The 23,478-nt window shown below is 42.5% G+C and overlaps 1 protein-coding gene across 2 annotated transcripts in view; it reads left to right on the top strand.

Annotated features, from left to right (window-relative positions):
• tango6 (transport and golgi organization 6 homolog (Drosophila)) overlaps positions 1-23,478 on the top strand; it is a 192,549-nt gene that overhangs the window by 20,086 nt on the left and 148,985 nt on the right. For both annotated transcript variants that reach the window (XR_009516374.1, XM_059993389.1), the window contains exons 4-5: positions 4,204-4,351; positions 9,402-9,538. Coding sequence is in view for 1 of the 2 variants with exons in the window: in XM_059993389.1 (XP_059849372.1) it covers positions 4,204-4,351; positions 9,402-9,538 (285 nt within the window). In the remaining variant the exon portion in view is untranslated. The remainder of the gene's footprint in view (positions 1-4,203; positions 4,352-9,401; positions 9,539-23,478) is intronic.

Below are 23,478 nucleotides of genomic sequence, written 5' to 3' on the forward strand. Positions count from 1 at the left end.
GATTACATCTGCAGCTTGCTACCACCCAAACTGGACCTCCTACAATTCGCCTACTGACACAACCAATTGACAGATGACGCAAGAGCCACTGCTGCACATACCCTTGTATACATCTGGAGAAGAAGGATGCTTATGTGAGAATACTGTCCTCGGACTACAGTTCATCATTCAACACCATAGTTTCATCCCGGCTCAACAGGAAGCTTGGAGACCTCGGCCTTGATCCTTCTTTATGCAGCTGGATTCTGGATTTCCTGTCAGATCGCCAGCAGGTGTTAACAGTGAGCTCCTTCATCTCCAACCCTCTGACTCGATACAGAAGCCCCTTAGGGCTGTGTACTAGGGTCCCTCCTTTACTCCCTGTATACCCATGACAATTGCCACCCACAGCTCCGATTTGCTAATTAAATTTGCCAATGACACTACATTAATTGGACTTTATCTCAAACAATAATGAGGTGGGGCCTACAGGGAACAAGTCATCTCTCTGACACAGTGGTGTCAAGAAAACAACCTTACAAAATTGGAAAGAAGTTATTCCTCCTACCACGTTTCAGTGGTTTTCTCAAACTATTTCTTATTTGAGCCTGGAAAAAATTAGAAGCACTATTTTTGACTTATCAATTAAATTTGAAGAAACTTGGAGACCGTTTATTCGACATTTTCATATGAATTAATTTGGCCTTTTCCAGACCTTCTTTCTGCTTATTCATGTTCAGGTATGGAGTTCTGGAGTTTGTTGACACTATCATATACTTGTAAACTATTATTATTGCCCATGTTAGTTTAGTTTTAGAGTTTTATTTTTCTTAATATATACTTTTTTTCACATATTTTCAATTTTTTTTTTCTTTTTTAATGGTTATTTTTGTTTTTTTCATATATAATCATATGGACTTGATTGATTAAGGTATTTTCTTCTGTTGATGTTTAATAGGATATTGTTATCTTATTATCAATGTGATTTCAAGTCTATTGTATTTATAATTTACTCATTTTTTTTGTGTATGTGTGAAAATCGATAAAAAGATTGAAAAAGAAAGAAAGAAAACAACCTCTCCCTCAATGTAGCAAAAACAAAGGAGCTGGTTGACGATTACAGGAGGAGTGGAGACAGGCAAACCTTAAGTCTCCAAGCACAACAATATCCAAGCAGTTTCTGGGTTTTTTTTTGTCAGTATGTGGTTCACTGCACTGAAGCCTCTCTCGACAAGATAAGAGGATGGAAATGCAATGAAGAACAGTTTGGCTCTTCTCTAAAGACCAGGAAACTTTGTATGACAGTGTAGCCATATGCCACTAAAGCCAGCATTTTTGAAAAGCATTTTTGCCTAATCATTCTGAATTTCAATAATTTCTTCTTGCAAACTCCCTTCCTGTTCTTCCACCTTGCCAAGAAATAGGTGAATTACCCAGTCCAGAATTTCCAGATTATTCAAATCCTGAATTTCCAGATTATTCTGAAAATCCTTCTTCAGTGACTGCAGGCATAAGCAGTACTCTTGCAAATCACCATCTGTGAAAGAGAGTGCCATACTTCCCATGCAGGAAAACTTAGAACATTCTTTTCCAAATGTTTTGCTTGTACTTTTCCAATTTTCTGATAAATGTGGACACTGCGCTTTTTTTCTGCATTAAGTTGAACTTCTCACCCTAGTTTTATATTAAGAATGTTCATTTTGTCATGCAGATCTGCTAGGTATGCCCCATCAGCATGTAGAAGTTCAACCTTGTTTCCCAAGTTCTTATTGACTTCGAGCAAAAGTTCAGCCATTTTCAAAAAGATCAAAGAAACCTTTTAAGCAGCAGCCTTTTGACAGCCAGTGCACTTCAGTGTGAAGAAGCAAGTGTTCATCGTTATCTTGGCATAAATCGGCTGCTATTTAATGGACTCTAATTTTGTTGATAGCAGATATTGCAACAGTCATGCTTGATAAAGGTCACAGGCTGAGGTTTTGGTTACGAGATGTTGATGAATTGCACAATGGATTGCAAACAGACTTGAAATTTCTTTTTTCATAAATGTCACTAAACTAGCATAGCAATTTTTCATATATGGTACTCCTTCTTGTGCACAAGAAATCATGTTCCTAATTGGAGTACTTTTATCCTCATTTTGAGCTGCTTGTAGATTGATTCTCTGTTGATTTGTTTTTAACTTTACAAAAGAGATTCTCCTCAAACTTTTCCATTTTTGATAAACCATACATGTGCCATTAACAATACCTTATTGTCTCGCACACTAGACTCATCCAGTTGTATCCCAAATTCTGTTCTTTGTAGCTCTGTGCATAGTTGATACTGAATGTCTTCACTCATTTCATCAATATGTTGAGCTACAGAGTTATACTCAGGAATTGATTTTAAAATACTGGTATCTATTTTGCGAACAGTGATGAGCACTTCTGATACAGCAGGCATTATTAATCTTTCACCAGTTGTGTGAGATTTTCCACACTTTGCTATCATTTTGGAAATGTTAGAAGCAATGAAGCTACTATCATGGTCATTTTTAGCTTTCTTGACAAATAACCCTAGTGTGCAACACTTTTCAAATGCTTCTTTCATCTTCTGGAATTGAGTAATACTATAAGTAACCTTTTTAGGGTGTTTTTTATGAAAGTGTCCCTGCAATCTTGATGGTTCATTAGACAGTACGGTATTACAAATAAGACACATGGGGTTTGGCTGATCTAGTGGGAATGGAATAAAACCACACTCCGGGTATGTAACATTGTATTGACACACTTTCTGTAGTTTCTGTTTCTTAGCAGGATTAGAATTCAAGGTTTCACTGCCTTCAGACTCATAGAGATTGTACCATATGTATTGTCCATCATTAACAGGGGGCTAAAATTTTAAAAAAAAATAACACAAACTGGGAATCCTTATTGGATGGAACGATGGTAGCACAAAGATGACACACAAAGAATCGGCAAGGTGACTTTGAAGATGACTACAGCAGTTGACAAGGATTCAGATTGGAATCTGAATGTTAGTTGGGGTAGAGCTGGTGTTTTGCAAGCTCCTTTTTTTTTACTATTCCAGTTAGTGCAATTGACCAGTCACTTAAGGCCTCATAATACCCAAAGATGGTTCTTGACCTTGCATATGAAGCCAAGGTCACTTTGAATACTCGAAAATCCCGTGGATCGGCAGGTTCACTGATTGGCTCTACTTCTTTGTTTGGTTCTGGCCAGCTCTGTATCATTGTGTGACCTATTTTCCTTTGATCTGTAGAGAAAGTTGAGATGGTGTACTTAACTTACCAACTGTTAGATTGTAAGAACTTATTTCTGTCGTGAGTCAGGGGGAACTTTTAGGCACCCTGTTTGCTAATTTATGCATCCCCAATGACATCTGTTTGGTTGGTAAGTTTGGATGAGATTGCTGAGTTTCGGATGAGTGCTCACCGCCTGCAGAGCTATGGTTCTTCCTGTGTTCCAGTGCCTCATTCTTTTTCTTTTGGGAATGCCTAATGATCAGTCAGGTGTCATGCCTCAAGTTAGGGGGCTTACCGCACCATCCCCCCCCCCCACCACCCAAAGAAGCTCAAATGCCTCTCAATGACATCTATTTCTCCTAACACCCCCCGCCCCTTTAGGACACATAACTGCCCCATTGGGAATCACTGACCTAGAGGATGTAGGTGGCCTGGAACTCAAAGCCTGAAAGTTTGAAACAGGCAGAAATCTTGCTCACGTTGTAAAAGTAATTAGTTGTGTACTTGAGATCCATCAAACCTGCAGAGATACGAAGAAAATGAAATGAGTTTGATAGCTCTATCTGTAAATTACAGACATAATGGGCCAAATAGACACCTTTGTCATAACTTTACTGAGATCCTGTCTGATTTGTGTTCACTATATATCCTTCGGAGAAGGTGGTCTAGTATTCTTACACATGACAGCAAACCAGCCCATAACCTGACACGCTGTAAGAGTAAGAGCCAGCTTGTGCTCACTTGTGTCATGGGAGGATATTCATTATCCTTGCTCAGTCTGGCCTTCAATGAGCTGGAAGTTGATAATGCAATGGCTGACAGGGTAGCTTATGATGCACAAAAATGAGTGCATGCAGGCGGAGCCTGCTTTACGAGAGAGCTGATGATAGGTGGCTCCAGCCTTAGGTAGCGGTCCCGGGAGCGTGGCGCATTGTTCAGTAACTTGTTGCTGCTAAACTGAGTATTGTGTTTGTTTGCAGGTGGTCAAGGTAAGAGGAAGCACCACACAAACTGTCCCTCAAACTCCAGCCTGGCTGCGACGCCTCTGTGGCCAGTTCTTGTCCCAGGCCCTGATGAAGCCTCATGGTGTGCAAGCTGTGGTGCGGGGGATCGTAGAAGGAGCTGGCGGTAAGTGGTCTGATCAGTACTGAATATTATTGGTCCAGGAACAGAGGTGGGTGGGAGTGGTCCATCATCTGGGGGTTAGTGCAGCTCTTCAAGATTTATTGTGGTCGGGAATGGTGCCCAGTGTTAGTGAGGGTAGTCACTGACTACAGTAAAAATCAGCTTTATGTCACTGGCATATGCCAAGAAATTTGTTGTTCTGGGACAGCAGCACATTGCAATGCATAGTAATAAAAACTATAAATTGTACTAAGTATATATAAATATATATTAAATAAGGAGTGCAAAAAGAGAGGTTAAAGAATAATGAGGTAGTGTTCATGGGTTCATTGTTCATACAGAAATCTGATGGTGGAGGGGAAAAAGCTATTCCTAAAATGCAGGCTCCTGTACCACCTCCTTGATGGTAACAATGAAAAGAGGGCATGTGCTGGGTGATGGGGTCCTTAAAAGTGGATGCTGCCCTTTTAGACCTTAAGGCCATAAAATATAGGAGCAGAATTAGGCTATTTAGCCCCTCATGTCTGCTCTGCAATTTCATCATGGCTGATCCAATTTTCCTCTCAGCCCCAATCTCCTGCCTTCTCCCGGTATCCCTTCGTGCCCTGACCAATCGGGAATCTATCAACCTCTGCCAGGTTTAAGGAAGGACATTCTGGCAATTGAGGAAGTGCAGCGTAGATTCACTAGGTTGATTCCTGGGATGGCAGGGCTGTCTTACGCAGAGAGATTGGAGAGATTGGGCTTGTACACGCTAGAATTGAGGAGATTGAGAGGGGATCTGATAATTAAAGGATTTGATAGGATTGAGGCAGGAAATATGTTCCAGATGTTGAGAGAGTCCAGTACCAGAGGGCATGGATTGAGAATAAGAGGTCAGTTATTTAAAACAGAGTTGAGGAAGAGCTTCTTCTCCCAGAGAGTTGTGGAGGTGTGGAATGCACTGCCTCGGAAGACGGTGGAGGCCAATTCTCTGGATGCTTTCAAGAAGGAGCTAGATAGATATCTGATGGATAGGGGAATCAAGGGATATGGGGACAAGGCAGGGACTGGGTATTGATAGTGAATGTTCAGCCATGATCTCAGAATGGTGGTGCAGATTCGAGGGGCCGAATGGTCTACTTCTGCACCTATTGTCTATTGTCTATTAAATATTCATAAATACTTGGCCTCCACAGCTGCCTGTGGCAATGGATTCCACAGGTTCACCACTCTCTGGCTAAAGAAATTCCTCCTTATCTCTGTTCTAAATGGATGCCCCTCTATTCTGAGGCTGTATCCTCTGGTCTTAGACTCTCCCACCATAAGAAACATCCTCTCCACATCCACTCTTATCAAGGCCTTTCACCTTTCAATGAGGTCACCCCTTATTCTTCAGAATTCCAGTGAGTACAGGCTCAAAGACATCAAACACAAGCCATCATCAGAATTCCAGTGAGTACAGGCTCAAAGACATCAAACACAAGCCATCATCAGACAAGCCATTCAACTCTGAAATCATTTTTGTGAACCTCCTTGAACCCTTTCCAGTTTCAACACATCCTTTCTAAGATAAGGGGCTCAAAACTGCTCACAGTACTCCCATTGAGGCCTCACTAGTGCTTTATAAAGTCTCAACATTGCATGCTTGCTTTTATATTATAGTTCTCTGGACAGGAATGCTAACATTGCAATTGTCTTCCTCATCACAGACTCAACCTGCAAGTTGACCTTTAGGGAATCCTGCATAAGGACACTCAAGATCCTTTGCACCTCAATTTTCTGTATTTTCTTTCCATTTAGAAAATAGTCAACCATTTCATTTCTTCTACCAAAGTGCCTGACCATATACTTCACAACACTCTTCCATTTGCCATTTCTTTGCCTGTTCTCCTAATCTAAGTCCTTCTGTAGCCTCTCTACTTCCTCAAAACTACCTGTCCCTCCACCTATCCTCATCTCCATATAACCATATAACAATCACAGCACGGAAACAGGCCATCTCGGCCCTCCTAGTCCGTGCCGAACTCTTAATCTCACCTAGTCCCACCTACCCGCACTCAGCCCATAACCCTCCACTCCTTTCCTGTCCATATACCTATCCAATTTTACCTTAAATGACACAACTGAACTGGCCTCTACTACTTCTACAGGAAGCTCATTCCACACAGCTATCATTCTCTGAGTAAAGAAATACCCCCTCGTGTTTCCCTTAAACTTTTGCCCCCTAACTCACAAATCATGTCCTCTCGTTTGAATCTTCCCTACTCTCAATGGAAACAGCCTATTTATGTCAACTCTATCTAGCCCTCTCAAAATTTTAAATACCTCGATCAAATCCCCCCTCAACCTTCTACGCTCCAATGAATAGAGACCTAACTTGTTCAACCTTTCTCTGTAAGTTAAGTGCTGAAACCCAAGTAACATCCTAGTAAATCGTCTCTGCACTCTCTCTAATTTATTGATATCTTTCCTATAATTCGGTGACCAGAACTGTACACACTATTCCAAATTTGGCCTTACCAATGCCTTGTACAATTTTAACATTACATCCCAACTTCTGTACTCAATGCTCTGATTTATAAAGGCCAGCATTCCAAAAGCCTTCTTCACCACCCTATCTACATGAGACTCCACCTTCAGGGAACTATGCACTGTTATTCCTAAATCTCTCTGTTCCTCTGCATTCCTCAATGCCCTACCATTTACCCTGTATGTTCTATTTGGATTATTCCTGCCAAAATGTAGAACCTCACACTTCTCAGCATTAAACTCCATCTGCCAACTTTCAGCCCATTCTTCTAACCGGCATAAATCTCCCTGCAAGCTTTGAAAACCCACCTCATTATCCACAACACCTCCTACCTTAGTATCATCGGCATACTTACTAATCCAATTTACCACCCCATCATCCAGATCATTTATGTATATTACAAACAACATTGGGCCCAAAACAGATCCCTGAGGCACCCGGCTAATCACCGGCCTCCATCCTGATAAACAATTATCCACCACTACTCTCTGGCATCTCCCATCTAGCCACTGTTGAATCCATTTTATTACTCCAGCATTAATACCTAACGACTGAACCTTCTTAACTAACCTTCCATGTGGAACTTCCATACGCACATACATGCGCAAACAACTGCCCGCACAAGGCTTCATGGTCATTGTAGTCTTTCTCACGGTAAACACACGTATAAAGTGGGTGTCTTTTTCGTAAAAGCGAAAATCCTCTTTGGTTAGGGAAAACAGGTACTAATGTAAGTCTTTAGTAACAGCGAGTTGTAAATCGAATGTTCAAAAAGCGGGGGCCACCTGTATAGCCATCAATTTCGTCATCCAAATCATTGACGTATAATGTAAAAAAAATCAATTCCAACACAGATCCCTGTGGAACTCCACTAGTCTCTAGCAGCCAACTGGAAAAGGTTAATTTATTCCCATTCTTCGTCTCCTGCCAATCAGCCACTCCATGCTAGAATCTCTTCTGTAATATCATGAGTTTGTAGCTTGTTAAGCAGCCTTATATGTGGCACCTTTGAAAGGCCTTCAGAAAATCCAAGTATGCAACATCAACTGATTCTCCTTTGTCTATCCTACTTGTTATTCCTTCAAAGAATTCCAACAGACTTTTCAGGCAAAATTTTTCCTTGAATAAACCATGCTGACTATGGCCTACCTTATCATGTGTTTCCAAGTACCCTGAGACCTCATCCTTAATAATCACCTTCCCAAACACTGTCAGACTAATAGCCAAAAGTTTCCTTTCTTCTGCCTCTCTCCCTTCTTGAAGTGTGAAGTGACGCCTATACTTTTCTAATTGTCCGGAACCATTCCAGAATCTTGTGATTCTTGAAAGATCATTATAATGCCTCCATGATCTCTTCAGCCACGTCTTTCAGAACTCTGGGGTGTATACCATGTGGTCTGGGTAATTTATCCACTTTCAGTTTCCCAAGAACCTTCTCTGTAGGTATGGTAACTTCACACACTTCATGCACCCTGACACCGAGAACTTCCACCATACTGCAAGTGTCTTCCATGGTGAAGACAGATGCAAAAAAACTTAAATCAGTTCATCCGCTCTTTCATTGTCCTGTATTATTACTTCTCCAACATTGTTTTCCAGCAGTCCAATATCCACTCTTGCCTCTCTTTTACACTTCATGTGTCAGAAGAATAAAGATAAATAAAGTGTAAAATACTTTTTGAGGCATCACCTTTTGAAGGTGTCCTTGATGTTGGGGAGGCTAGTGTCCTTGATGGAGTTGAGTGAGGGTACAGCTTACTGCAGCTTTTCCTGAACCCGTGCCGTGGCCCCGCCATATCAGACAGTGTAACAGCCAGTCAGAATGCTTTCCATGGTACATCTGTAGAAATTTGCCATACCAAGGCTCCTGAAACTCCCAATGTAATACAGCCACTGTTGTACCTTCCTTGCGATTACATCAATATGTTGGGCCCAGGATAGGTTGTCTGAGCTGTTGATACCCAGATAATTGCTCATCATTTTCACTGATGGCCCCTCGATGAGGACTTGTGTGTGTTCCCTTGACTTATACTTCCTGAAGTCCACAATTAATTCCTTGGCCTTACTGATGTTGAGTGCAAGGTTGCTGTTGCAACACCATTCAACCAGCTGATCCATCTTGCTCCTGTGTATGCTGTTTGAACTGTGCCTACCCACGCAGTCGTGTAGAGCAAATAGAGGAGTGGGCTCAGCACACATCCTTGAGGTGCACCAGTGTTGACTGTCAGCAAGGAGGGATTGTTATTTCCAATCTACACAAACTGTGGTCTCCCGGTGAGGAAGTCAAAGATCCAGATGCAGAGGGAGGTACCAAGTTTATTAGGACTGATGGCATCAGTATGTCTCCTTCCCACCTCCTACCCTCCACCTTCAATTTCACCTTGCTCTCCTTTACTTCCCTCTATTTTACACATCCATTCCTTGCTACCCCTTTGCCATTTCCACCCTCTCTCCCCTTCACCCTGGGCTGCTCTGGCTATGTCACAACTTTGTTCTGAGTTGTTCTGTGTGCTAAGTTGTAACTTGCTTGTGAATTTACAGCTGGAGTGGCCGGAGGTCAGAGTGCGGAGGCTGCAGCTGCTGATTGGAGGAAATGTGATACTGTAGCCAGGATACTAGCTTCATGTCCTCAGCAATGTTTGTCTGTTGAAGATTACTACCACCAGGTGTGCCCTCAGGTAAGCACAGGTAGATGTTCATGCTTAGAAATTGAGGGCATGGGTGTAGAAGGAGGGTAAAGAGGAGAGCAGTAGTGATAGGGGATTCGATAGTTAGTGGGACAGGTAAGAGGTTTTGTGGAAGAGATCGAGAATCCCAGATGGTCTGTTGCCTCCCTGGTGTCAGGGTCCATGATATCTCAGATCGAGTTCTCAGTAATCTCAAGAGGGAACGTGAGCAGCCAGCTGTCATGGTCCACGTAGGGACCAGTGATGTGGATAGGAAGAGTGAGGAGGTCCTGAAAGGTGAGTTTAGGGAGCTAGGTGCCAAGTTAAAGGACAGGACCTCCAGGATAGCAATCTCAGGATTGCTACCAGTGCCAAGTGCAGGCGGGTTTAGAAACAGTAATATAGCACAGATCAACACCTGGCTGAAGACATGGTGCAAGAGGGAGGGCTTCAGATTTATAGATAATTGGGTATTTTTTCAGGGAAGGTGGGACCTGTTCTGGCAGGACGGTTTACATCTGAACTGGAGGGGGACAAATATTCTTGCAGGTAGGTTTGCTAGAGAGGCTCCAGTGGATTTAAACTAGATACAAGGGGGGAGGGGAACCAGAGTGTAGGAACAGATGTATGGGAGAAGGAAGAAAAAGAAGATAAAGTTATTTGCACCATTACGGATAAACAGAGTAAGAGATGGAGAATTTCTTAAATACATTTATTTTAATGCTAGGAGCATTGTAAGAAAGGTGGATGAGCTTAGAGCATGGATTGATACCTGGAAATATGATGTTGTAGCTATTATTGAAACATGGTTGCAGGAGGGGTGTGATTGGCAACTAAATATTCCTGGTTTTCATGCTTCAGGTGTGATAGAATCAGAGGGACAAGAGGGGGAGGTATTGCATTGCTTGTCAGAGAAAACATTACAGCGGTGTTCTGGCAGGATAGATTAGAGGGCTCGTCTAGTGTTGTAGCAGAGTTTTAACACTTAAGATAAAAGACAAAGACTCTCTGGGCTCAGTTCACAGTGAGAACCTTTATTGTCGTGATGATCACGGACAGCCAACCCTCACGTTGGAGAGACTGACTCTGACCAGACGCGTATGCGAGTTGACCTTTATACAGATAGATGAAACGGTTTAACGTACAAAAAAGTAATAACACCGTATGTCACGCCTTAGCCTGCGGTTTTAGCTGGAACGGGCTGCTCTTAGCCGTTAAGGCAGAAGCTCTAGGCTGCAGTTAATAACTAAGCTGTTGCAGTTCTTCTAAGAACGTTGCTGTGCAGAAGTAAAGCGTTAATCACCTTTGACACACATACTAAACTGAATGTTCCAAACAGGGGCTCCGAGCAGCAAGCAAGGAACATTCTGCAAATGCAGAGTTTTCACCACCACATCTAGGAAGGCTATTTGGGTGGAATTGAGGAATGGGAAAAGTGTAGTAACACTTATAGGGGTGTATTATAGACCACCTAATGGGGAGCGAGAATCGGAGGAGCAAATTTGTAAGGAGATAGCAGATATTTGTAGTAAGCACAAAGTTGTGATTGTGGGAGATTTTAATTTTCCACACACAGACTGGGAAGCCCAAACTGTAAAAGGGCTGGATGTTTTGGAGTTTGTAAAATGTGTGCAGTATAGTTTGTTTGCAGCAATACATAGAGGTACCGACTAGAGAAGGGGCAGTGTTGGATCTCCTGTTAGGGAATGAGATAGGTCAGGTGACGGAGGTAAGTGTTGGGGAGCACTTTGGGTCCAGTGATCACAATGCCATTAGTTTCAATATAATTATGAAGAAGGATAGGACTGGACCCAGGGTTGAGATTTTTGATTGGAAAAAGGCTAACTTTGAGGAGATGCAAAAGGATTTAGAAGGAGTGGATTGGGACAATTTGTTTTATGGGAAGGATGTAATAGAGAAATGGAGGTCATTTAAAGGTGAAATTTTGAGGGTATAGAATCGTTATGTTCCTGTTAGGTTGAAAGGAAAGGTTAAAAGTTTGAGAGAGCCATGGTTTTCAGGGGATATTGGAAACTTGGTTAGGAAAAAGAGAGATATCTACAATAAATACAGGCAGCATGTAGTAAATGAGGTGCTCAAGGAATACAGTCAGCCCTCCTTATCCGTGGATTCCGCACGCGCGGATTCAACCAACCGTGGATCGGGAAAACCCGGAAGTTCTCTCTCCAGCACTTGTTATTTGAACATGTACTGACTATTTTTTCTTGTCATTATTCCCTGAACAACACAGTATAACAACTATTTACATAGTATTTATGTTGTATTAGGTATTATAAGTAATCTAGAAATGACTTAAAAGTACAGGCAGTCCCCGGGCTGTTCCTGAGTCCGTCTTTAAGTTGGATTTGAAGTCGGAATAGGTACATCCGGTATTATTAGTGAGGGATAAAACTTTTGTCCCTTAACTCTCAGCTCATGTTCTCTTATTTGAATTTCCCCTACTCTCAATGGAAAAAGCCTATCCACGTCAACTCTATCTATCCCCCTCATAATTTTAAATACCTCTATCAATACCTCAACCTTCTACGCTCCAAGACCTAATTTGTTCAACCTTTCTCTGTAACTTAGGTGCTGAAACCCAGGTAACATTCTAGTAAATCTCCTCTGTACTCTCTCTATTTTGTTGACATCCTTCCGATAATTCGGTGACCAGAACTGTACACAATACTCCAAATTTGGCCTTACCAATGCCTTGTACAATTTTTACATTACAGCCCAATTCCTATACTCAATGCTCTGATTATAAAGGCCAAAAGCTTTCTTCACATTTCTGTCCACATGAGATTCCACCTTCAGGGAACTATGCACCATTATTCCTAGATCACTCTGTTCTACTGCATTCCTCAATGCCCTACCATTTACCAAGTATGTCCTATTTTGATTAGTCCTACCAAAATGTAGCATCTCACACTTATCAGCATTAAACTCCAACTGCCATCTTTCAGCCCATTCTTCTAACTGGCCTAAATCTCTCTGCAAGCTTTGAAAACCTACTTCATTATCCACAATGCCACCTATTTAAGTATCACTTGCATACTTACTAATCCAATTTACCACCTCAACATCCAGATCACTAATGTATAATGACAAACAACATTGGACCCAGTACAGATCCCTGAGGCACACCACTAGTCACCGGCCTCCAACCTGACAAACAGTTATCCACCACTACTCTCTGACATCTCCCATCCAGCCACTGTTGAATCTATTTTACTACTTCAATATTAATACCTAACGATTGAACCTTCCTAACTAACCTACTGTGTGGAACCTTGTCAAAGGCCTTACTGAAGTCCATATAGACAACATCCACTGCTTTACCGTCAACTTTCCTAGTAACCTCTTCAAAAACTTCAATAAGATTCGTCAAACATGACCTTCCATGCACAAATCCATGCTGACTATTCCTAATCAGACCCTGTCTATCTAGATAATTATATATACCATCTCTAAGAATACTTTCCATTAATTTACCCACCACTGACATCAAACTGACAGGCCTATAATTGCTAGGTTTACTCTTAGAACTCTTTTTAAACAATGGAACAACATGAGCAATATGCCAATCCTCTGGCACCATCCCCACTTCTAATGACATTTGAAATATTTGAGGAATGCAGTAGAACAGAGTGATTTAGGAATAATGGTGCATAGTTCCCTGAAGGTGGAATCTCATGTGGATAGAAATGTGAAGAAAGCTTTTGGCCTTTATAATCAGAGCATTGAGTATAGGAATTGGGCTGTAATGTAAAAATTACAGTAGAAGGTTGAGGTTTGATAGAGGTATTTAAAATTATGAGGGGGATAGATAGAGTTGACGTGGATAGGCTTTTTCCATTGAGTGTAGGGGAAATTCAAATAAGAGAACATGAGCTGAGAGTTAAGGGACAAAAGTTTAGGGGTAACATGAGGGGAATCTTCTTTACTCAGAGAGTCGTAGCTGTGTGGAACGAGCTTCCAGTGGAAGTGGTAGAGGCAGGTTTGATATTGTCATTTAAAGTAAAATTGGATAGGTATATGGACAGGAAAGGAATGGAGGGTTATGTATGGGCTGAGTGCAGGTCAGTGAGACTAAGCGTTCGGCATGGACTAGGAGGGCCGAGATGGCCTGTTTCTGAGCTGTATATGGTTATATGGTCCATTTAGGAATTGGTAGGGGGGAAGAAGCTGTTCCTGAATCATTGAGTGTGTGCCTTCAGGCTTCTGTACCTCCTACCTGATGGTAACAGTGAGAAAAGGGCATGCTCTGAGTGTTGGAGGTCCTTAATAATGGATGCTGCCTTTCTGAGACACTGCTCCTTGAAGATGTCCTGGGTACTCTGTAGGCTAGTACCCAAGATGGAACCAACTAAATTTACAACCCTCTGTGGCTTCTTTCAGTCCTGTGCAGTACCCCCAACACCTCCCCATGCCAGACAGATGCAGCCTATCAGAAAGCTCTCCACGATACATCTGTTGGTTTTTGAGTGTATTTGTTGACATACCAAATCTCTCCACAAACTCCTAATGACATATAGTCGCTGTCTTTCCTTCTCTATAGCTGCATCGATATGTTGGGAACAGGTGAGGTCCTCAAAAAATCTTGTATCCAGGGACTTGAAACTGCTCACTCTCTCCACTTCTGATCCCTCTACGAAGATTGATATGTATTCCTTAATCTTATCCTTCCTGAAGTCCACAATCAGCTCTTCCATCTTACTCACGTTGAATTCCAGTTTGTTGCTGCAGCACCACTCCACTAGTTGGCATATCTCACACCTGTATGCCCTCTTGTCGCCATCTGAGATTTTACCAACAATGGTTGTATCATCAGCAAATTTATAGATGATATTTGAGCTATGCCTAGCCACACAGTCCTGGGTATAGAGAGTAGAGCAGTGGGCTAAGCACGCGCCCCTGAGGTGCACTAGTGTTGATCGTCAGCAAGGAGGAGATGTTATCACCAATCTGTTCAGATTGTGGTCTTCCGGCTAGGAAGCTGAGGATCCAATTGCAGAGGGATGTACAGAGACCCAGGTTCTGTAACTTCTTAATCAGGATTGTGGGAATGATGGTTTTAAATGCTGAGCTATAGTCGATAAACAGCACCCTGACATGGGTGTTTGTGTTGTCCAGGTGGTCTAATGCCATGTGAAGAGCCATTGAGATCGTGTCTGCCATTGACCTATTGTAATAATAGGCAAATTGCAATCGGTCCAGGACCTTGCTGAGGCAGGAGTTCTGTCACTGTGATTTCATCACTGTCGATGTGAGTGCTACTGGGTGATAGTCATTAAGGCAGCTCACATTGTTGTTCTTAAGACCTGGTATAATTGTTGCGTTTTTGAAGCAAGTGGGAACTTCTGGCCATAGCACTGAGAGGTTGAAAATGTCCTTGAGTACTCCCACTAGTTGGTTGGCACAGGTTTTCAGAGCCTTACCAGGTACTCCATCGGGACCTTCCGCCTTGCTAGGGTTCACTCTCTTTAAAGACAGCCTAACACTAGCCTCCAAAGTAGAGATCACAGGGTCACAGCTGTAGTTATATTCTTCCTTTCAAAGTGGGCATAGCAGGCTCTGAGTTCATCTGGTAGTGAAGCATCGCTGCCATTCACGCTATTGGGTTTTGCTTTGTAGGAAGTAATGGCTAGCAAACCCTGCCTGAGTTGTCATACATCCAGTGTTGCCTCCAACCTCGTTCGAAGTTGTCTCTTCGCTCTTGAAATAGCCCTCCACAAATCATACCTGGTTTTCTGGTACAGGCCTGAGTCATCAGACTTGAATGCCACAGATGTAGCCTTCAGCAGATGACATACGTCCAGGTTGACAGCGTTGTTAAGAAGACATATGGTGTGTTGTCCTTCATCAACCGTGGGATTGAGTTCAAGAGCCGATAGGTAATGTTACAACTATATAAGACCTTAGTTGAGACCACACTTAGAGTACTGTGTTCAGTTGTGATCACCTCACTATAGGAAGCATGTGGATGCATTATAGAGAGAGTACAGAGGAGATTTACAAGGATGTTGCCTAGATTGGAGAGTATGCCTTATGAGAATAAGTTGAATGAGCTTGGTCTTTTCTCCTTGGAGCAACAGAGGATGAGAGGTGACCTGATAGATGTGTATGTGATGAGAGGTGTTGATCATGTGGATAGCCAGAGGCTTTTTCCCTTGTGAAATGGCTAACACTAGGCAGCATGGTTTTAAGGTGCTTGGATGTAGGTGCAAGGGGGATGTCAGAGGTAAGCTTTTCACACAGAGAGTGTTGGGTGTGTGGAATGCACAGCCAGCGAAGGAGGTAGAGGTGGAAACAATAGGGCCTGTCAGGCATTTAAGTCTGGTGACTAAGAAAGTTGCAAGAGGTTCAGCACGATCTCCGGAAAGCCACCTTGTGTGCAAAGTGGCAATTTCGAACTAAACTTAAATCTATAAGATATAGGAGCAGAAGTAGGCCATTTGGCCCATCAAGTAGTAGGGATAGACCGGGTAATTATAGACCAGTGAGCCTTACGTCTGTGGTGGGAAAGCGGTTGGAAAAGATTCTTAGAGATAGAATCTATGGGCATTTAGAGAATCCTGGTCTGATCAGGGACAGTCAGCATGGTTTTGTGAAGAGCAGATTGTGTCTAACAAGCCTGATAGAGTTCTTTGAGGAGGTGACCAGGCATATAGATGAGGGTAGTGCAGGGGATGTGATCTACATGGATTTTAGTAAGGCATTTGACAAGGTTACACACTGTAGGCTTATTCAGAATGTCAGAAGGCATGGGATCCAGGGATGTTTGGCCAGGTGGATTCAGAATTGGCTTGCCTACAGAAGGCAGAGGGTCATGGTGGAGGGAGTACATTCAGATTGGAGGGTTGTGACTAGTGGAGTCCCACAAGGATCTGTTCTGGGACCTCTACTTTTTGTGATTTTTATTAATAACCTGGATGTGGGGGTAGAAAGGTGGGTTGGCAAGTTTGCAGATGACACTAAGGTTGATGGTGTTGTAGATAGTGTAGAGTATTGTTGAAGATTGCAGAGAGATATTGATAGGATGCAGAAGCGGGCTGAGAAGTGGCAGATGGAGTTCAACCTGGAGAAGTGTGAGGTGGTACACTTTGGAAGGACCAACTCCAAGGCAGAGTACAAAGTAAATGGCAGGATACTTGGTAGTGTGGAGGAGCAGAGGGATCTGGGGGTACATGTCCACGGATCCCTGTAGGTTGCCTCACAGGTAGATAGGGTAGTTAAGAAAGCTTATGGAGTGTTAGTTTTCATAAGTCGAGGGATAGAGTTTAAGAGTTGCGGAGTAATGACTCAGCTCTATAAAACTCTGGTTAGGCCACACTTGGAATAACTATAGGAAGGATGTGGAAGCATTGGAAAGGGTACAGAGGAGATTTACCAGGATGCTGCCTGGTTTAGAGAGTATGCATTATGGTCAGAGATTAAGGGAGAAAGGGCTTTACCCTCTGGAGAGGAGGAGGATGAGAGGAGACATAGAGGTACACAAGATATTAAGAAGAATAGATAGAGTGGACAGCCAGCGCCTCTTCCCCAGGGCACCACTGCTCAATACAAGAGGACATGGCTTTAAGGTAAGGGATGGAAAGTTCAAGGGGGATTTTAGAGGAAGGTTTTTAAGAGTGGTTGGTGCATGGAATGCACTGCCTGAGTCAGTGATGGAGGCAGATAAACTAGTGAAATTTAAGAGACTACTAGACAGGTATATGGAAGAATTTAAGGTGGAGGGTTATAAGGGAGGCAGGATTTAAGGGTCTTGTGGGCCGAAGGGCCTGTACTGCGCTGTATTGTTCTATGTCAAGTCTGTTTTTTCATTCAATCATGGGTTGATTCAATTCTTCCAGTCATCCCCACTCCCCTGCCTTCTCCTCATACCCTTTGATGCCCTGGCTAATCAAAAACCTATCTATCTCTGCCTAAATATACCCAATGACTTGTCCTCCACAGCCTCTCGTAGCAACAAATTCCACAGTTTTACCGCCCTCTGACTGAAGTAATTTCTCCATATCTCTGTTCTAAATGGACGCCCATCATTCCTGAAGTCGTGTCCTCTTGTCCTAGAATCCTGTACCATGGGAGATAACTTTGCCATATCTAATTTGTTTAGGCCTTTTAACTTGAATCAACAAGGGATGCCTGACAGTTGTGGCTGGGCTTAAATACTGTCCCCTCTTATGAAGCTAAGTCAAGCGCCATGGGAGACGAGGTTTTTGCTTCCAGTTGAGCTCAATGCCTCTGTGCTCGCGTTGATCGCCAAAACACGGAGGGACCATAACAAACTCCTATAATTCCTGATGGCCTTATGGTTTCAGTCTCTGAAGCCGATGTGCACACTGCCTTCAGCCAGGTGAATCCACAAAAAGCATCTGACCCAAACGGGGTACCTACCAAATACTAAAGACCAACTGGTTGGGATGCTCACTGAGATTTTTAACCACTCGCTTCAGCAGTCTGAGGTATCCACCTGCACCAAGCAGGCTTCAATTGTACTGGTGTCCAAAAAGAGCTTGGTGACCTGCCTCAATGACTATCACCTGGAAGCACATACATCCGCAGTAATGAAGTATTTTGAGAGGTTGGTGATGAAATCAACTCTTGCCTGAGAAGTGACCTGGATCCACTCCAATTTGCCTACCAGAGGAACAGGTCCCCAGCAGGCGCCATCTCATTGGCTCTTTACTCAACCCTGGAACATCTGGATAGCAAAGATGCATACATCAGAATACTCTTTGATTGCAGCTCTGCATTCATTACTATCATCCTCTCAAAACTAATCAACAAGTTGAACCTTGGCCTCAATACCTCCTTGTGCATTCAGATTGGTAACAACATCTCCTCAATGACTTCCATCAACACAGGTACACCACAAGGCTGTGTGCTCATTCCCCTGCACTATGTGCTTTACACTTGTGGTTGGCTAAGTACAGCTTCAATACCATATTCAGGTTTGTCATAGGTCAAATCAAAGGTGGTGATGAATCAACATATATGATTGAAAATCTGGCTGAATGGTGTCATAACATCAACCTTTTACTCAATGTCAGGAAGACCGACTATAGACTTAAGGAGAAGGAAACCAGAGGTCCATGAGCCAGTCCTCATTGGGGAATCATTGGTGGAGAAGGTTAACAACTTTAAATTCCTAAGTGTTACTATTTTGGAGGACCTGAGCTGGGACCAGCACGTAAGTGTAATTACGAAGAAAGCCTGGCAGTGCCTCTACTTCCTTAGGAATTGGTGGAGATTTAGCATCTAAAACTTTGACCAACTGCTACGGATGTGTAGTGGGCATCTAAAACTTTACTAACTACTATAGATGTGTAGTGGAGAACATAATGATTGGTGGCATCACTGCCTGGTATGGAAATTCCAATGCCCTTGAACGGAAAATCCTACAAAAATTAATGGATACAGCTCAGTCCTTCACGGGTAAAGCCCTCCCAACCATTGAGCACATCTACATCAACTGCTGTCACTGGAAAGCAGCATCCATCACTTGGGAACCCCCACCACCATCTCTTCTCACTGCTTCCACCAGGAAGAAAGTACAAGAGCCTCAGGACTCTCACCACCAGGTTCAGGAACAGTTACTACCCCTTTACCATCAGGCTCTTGAATCAAAGGGGATAACTTCACTCAACATCACTTGCCCCATTTTTGAAATGTTCCCAGAGCCAATAGATTCATATTTAAGGTCTCTTCATCCCATGTTCCTGATAATTTTTGCATATTTGTTTATATTATTAGCTCCTTTTGTAATTACATTACTGGTTGTTTTCTGCACTCTGGTTGAGTGCCCTAGTTGGGCGATCTTTCATTGGCTCTGTTGTAGTTATTATCCTATAGATTTGTTGGTATACTCACAAGAAAATGAATCTCAGGGTTATATATGGTAATGTGTATGTACTTTGATAATAAAATTGACTTTGAACTTTTGGACTTTAAACTCAATGCTTTGTTAGCTTCTCTGATGGGCTATCCTCTGTATTCTTACATTTTTAAAAAATCATTATGTTCTTTGTCTTTTCTTTTGCATCATATCTGAAGTAACATTAATTTTGTTTTCCTTTAAAACTCACTTTCCTCTTCCCCCACTAGATGGGGCTACAGAGCTGAGAATGAACACAATTCACTTTCCACACTAATAGAGAGATCTTACAACACCAATGCCAGACATCCCACCTCTCCCAGAAATTCCGGGAGTCTCCTGCAAATTGATGGTGCTCCCTTCCTGAAATGAGTTTTTGCAGGATGGGATGTCTGCAGTGCAGACCACTCTGCCCAGTCAACCATGATAGTCCTTGCTAGTAAATAGTTCCTCCAGCATTTATGCACTTCCCATATCCACTCATCCCTTCTGTTACCCAAACAAAATATCTGATCCAGAGTTTCAATCTGACAAAATGTTTCAGTGCTGTTTATCTCCTTAGCCATTCTCTGCATAAAAATCCCCTTTAACACTTCTTAATCTCACTTTAAAGCTAAGCCTTCTTGGTTTGGACATCTCTAATATGGAGAAAAGATTCTGAACATCAGCTCAATCTATGCATCTCATAATATTTTTTTAAACCTCTCTTGGGTCACCTTTCAGCCTAATCTGAGAAACCAGATTTATTATGACAGATGTATGATGATACTATCCCACAAGCTCATTCCTGTAAAACTCCTCATCACCATCTGAGATTGTAATGACAATAGTGAATTTATAGATGGTATTTGAGCTGCCCCCAGCCACCACAGTCATGAGTTCCAGGGAAAACAAGCCCAGCTTATCTGTTATTTTCTAAACTTGTCCAATCCAAATCTTATTCGCTATCTCTCCAGAACAATCACATTCACTGTGGCAACCAGAAATGCACAGAATACTCCCAAGTGCTATCTAAAGTTGCATAATAATATCCCAATCTCTATATTCTGGGACCCAACCTGTGAAGGCAAGCATGTTGTGCACTTTCTTCCCCAGCCTAACCACCTTCAGGGAAGCATAAGCTTAGATCTGCTAGTCTTGAATTTCCTTAGCACCCTACTATTTGCTGTACACGTCTTGCCCCAAATGACTTCCCGAAATTTATCATGTTGCACTTGTCAGAAATAAATTCCATTTGCTAACACTTCTCTGATCTATATTGTGTAGTCTTGGACAACTGTCCTCATTACCCCACAACACCAAGCCATAAAGAAGTACAGCACAAAAACAGGCCTTTTGGCCCATCTAGCCCATGCTGAAATCAATTAAACTGCCTACTCCCATTGATCTGCACCAGGACTATAGCCTTCCGTGTATCTATCCAAACTTATCTTAAATGATGAGAGTGAGCTCACATAAACCAATTGTGCTGGCAGATTATTCCACATTTTCACAACCCTCTTGGGTGAAGAAGTTTCCCCCTCTTGTTCCTCTTAAACTTTTCACCTTTCACCCTTAAGCCATCACCTCCGGTTTAAGTTCCACCCAACCTCAGTGGACAAAGCCTGCTTGCATATACCCTTATCTGTACCCCTCATAATTTTGAATACCTCTGTTAAATCTCCTCTCAATCTTGTACGTTCAAAAGAATACAGTCATAACCTATTCAATCTTTCCTTATAACTCAGGTCTTCCAGAGCCAGCAATGTCTTTGCAAATTTTCTTTGCACTTTTTCAAGCTTGTTTGTATCTTCCCTGTAGGGTGGCGAGCAAAACTGCACATAATATTCCAAATTAGGCCTCACCAATGTCTTATACAACTTCAACATAACATTCTGTCTTCTGTACTCAATACATTGATTTGGCCAATGTGACAAATGCTTTCTGGGGTAGATGACCCCATTTTCAACTAATTATGTACCTGTATTCCAGACTTCCTTGTTCTACCACACTTGTTAGTGCCCTTCTGTTCACTGTGTAAGACCTACCCTGGTTGGTCCTACCGAAGTTCAAAACCTTACACTTGTCTTCATTAAATTCTATCTCCTATTTTTCAGCCCATTTTTCCAACTAATGTAGATCCCTCTGCAGCCATGATAGCCTTCCTCACTGTCCACTACATCCCCAATCTTGGTGTCATTTTCAAATTTGTTGATACAATTAACCATATTATCATTGATTTAGATGACAAGCAACAAAGGACCCAGCACTGATCCCTGCAACACATCACTAGTCACAGGCCTCCAGTCAAAGAGGCAACCCTCTATACCACTCTCTGGCTTCTCCCACTAAGCCAATGTCTAATCCAGTTTACTACCTCATCCTGAATGCCAAGCAACTGAATTTTCTTGACCAGCCTTCCATGCAGGACCTTGTCAAAGTCCATTAAACACCATCCACTGCCTTGCCTTCATCTACTTTCCTGGTAACCTCTTAAAAAAAATGTTTAAGATTGGTTAGACATGACCTATGTAATGCCCTGGTTAAGATTATTACCGTTATGCTGTAGGTATTTCATTTTAATAGTTCTGTAAAAGCAATGTGTTCTGCTTTTAGGATGTTTTGGTTTCATTTAAAAGATGAATATGATGTTCAACTTAGGAATGTTGTGTCAGCCAAACAGGATGGTAGAATCGGGAGAAAGTTTGAGAGAGTGGGACGGAGAGATTTGTGGCGGTGTAGTTTGGGGATTTTTTTTCTGGTGGGAGCTGTGAAGAGGACAGGAAGGAAGTTGGCTGAGGATACTGTGGGAAGGAGCACCCCTGTTGTACGAAGTGCTTTGCAGATGAATGGCTCCAAGGAGGGACCAATACTCCCAATGAGAGCATCCATAAGATATAGGAGCAGAAGTAGGCTATTCAGCCCATCGAGTCTGTATGCTATTCAATCATGGGCTGATCCAGTTCTTCCAGTCATTCCAACTCCCCTCCACCTCCCCATACCCTTTGATGCCTTACCTAATCAAGAACCTATTTATCTCTGCCTTAAATGCCCCCAGTGACTTGGCTTCCACAGCTGCTCGTGGCAACAAACTCCATAAATTTACCACCCTTTGACTTAAGTAATTTCTCCTCATCTGTTCTAAATGGATGTCCTTCAATCCTGGCGTCGTGCCTGTTTGTTGAAGATGGATTTTGAGCAAAGTTCAGGATGTGGTGTGTGCTTTCATGCAGGCAGTGGGTCCAGTGTGTGAATAAAACTTCAAGATGAGCTCCAACGATATGCACATTTAGACTGGTTTAACCGTAATGGGCCCTTTTATTTATTCTTTTTCCTTTTCTTTTTTCCTCCTAGTTGTTAGATATACAGGCTTTCTCCACTTTTCGAAGGTAGAGCGTTCCTATGAAACGGGTTGTAAGCCGGAATGTCATAAAGTGAAGAAGCAATTACCATTTATTTATATGGGAAAAATTTGTTAGCGTTTGCAGACCCAAAAAATAACCTACCAAATCATGCCAAATAACACATAAAGCCTAAAGTATCAGTAACATATAGTAAAAGCAGGAATGATCTGATAAATACACCCCTTATATAATGTAGGAATACTTTTCTACAATTATTGTAGCACTGTCCACCGCAGCGAAAATTTCATGCAAGTGCTCTCAGCAGCATTCGTGGCAAAAGCACACGGCACAAGCGCTCGGGTAGAAGCACTCTTTCCAATAGCCTTTAAGCCATGAAGCTACCAAATAACACATAAAAATACACAGCCTATATAAAATAGAAATAATGTACGCCCAGTGTAGTTTCACTTACCGGAATCGGGAAGACAGTGAGGAAACTGATGATGGTGTGTTAGGCTGAGTCGGAGGTTGGGGTGGTGGGAGGTAGAGGAGACTGGGGTGTCATCTCATCGTCGTCTGTTTTCCATCAGGGCAGGCAGGTTATCTTCTACGTCTGCCTGCCTCAATGTCGAAGGTTAAGTTTCATCGTCTGCTGTGGCTGATGTGGAAGGTTTGAAATACGACAGTATGCTTGACTGCTTAGCCTTGTGCATTTTTCTATCATACAGTTCTTTGTAAGCACTCAAACC

This window comes from Hypanus sabinus, chromosome 17 (genome assembly GCF_030144855.1).
Source record: "Hypanus sabinus isolate sHypSab1 chromosome 17, sHypSab1.hap1, whole genome shotgun sequence".
Lineage (NCBI taxonomy): Eukaryota > Metazoa > Chordata > Chondrichthyes > Myliobatiformes > Dasyatidae > Hypanus > Hypanus sabinus.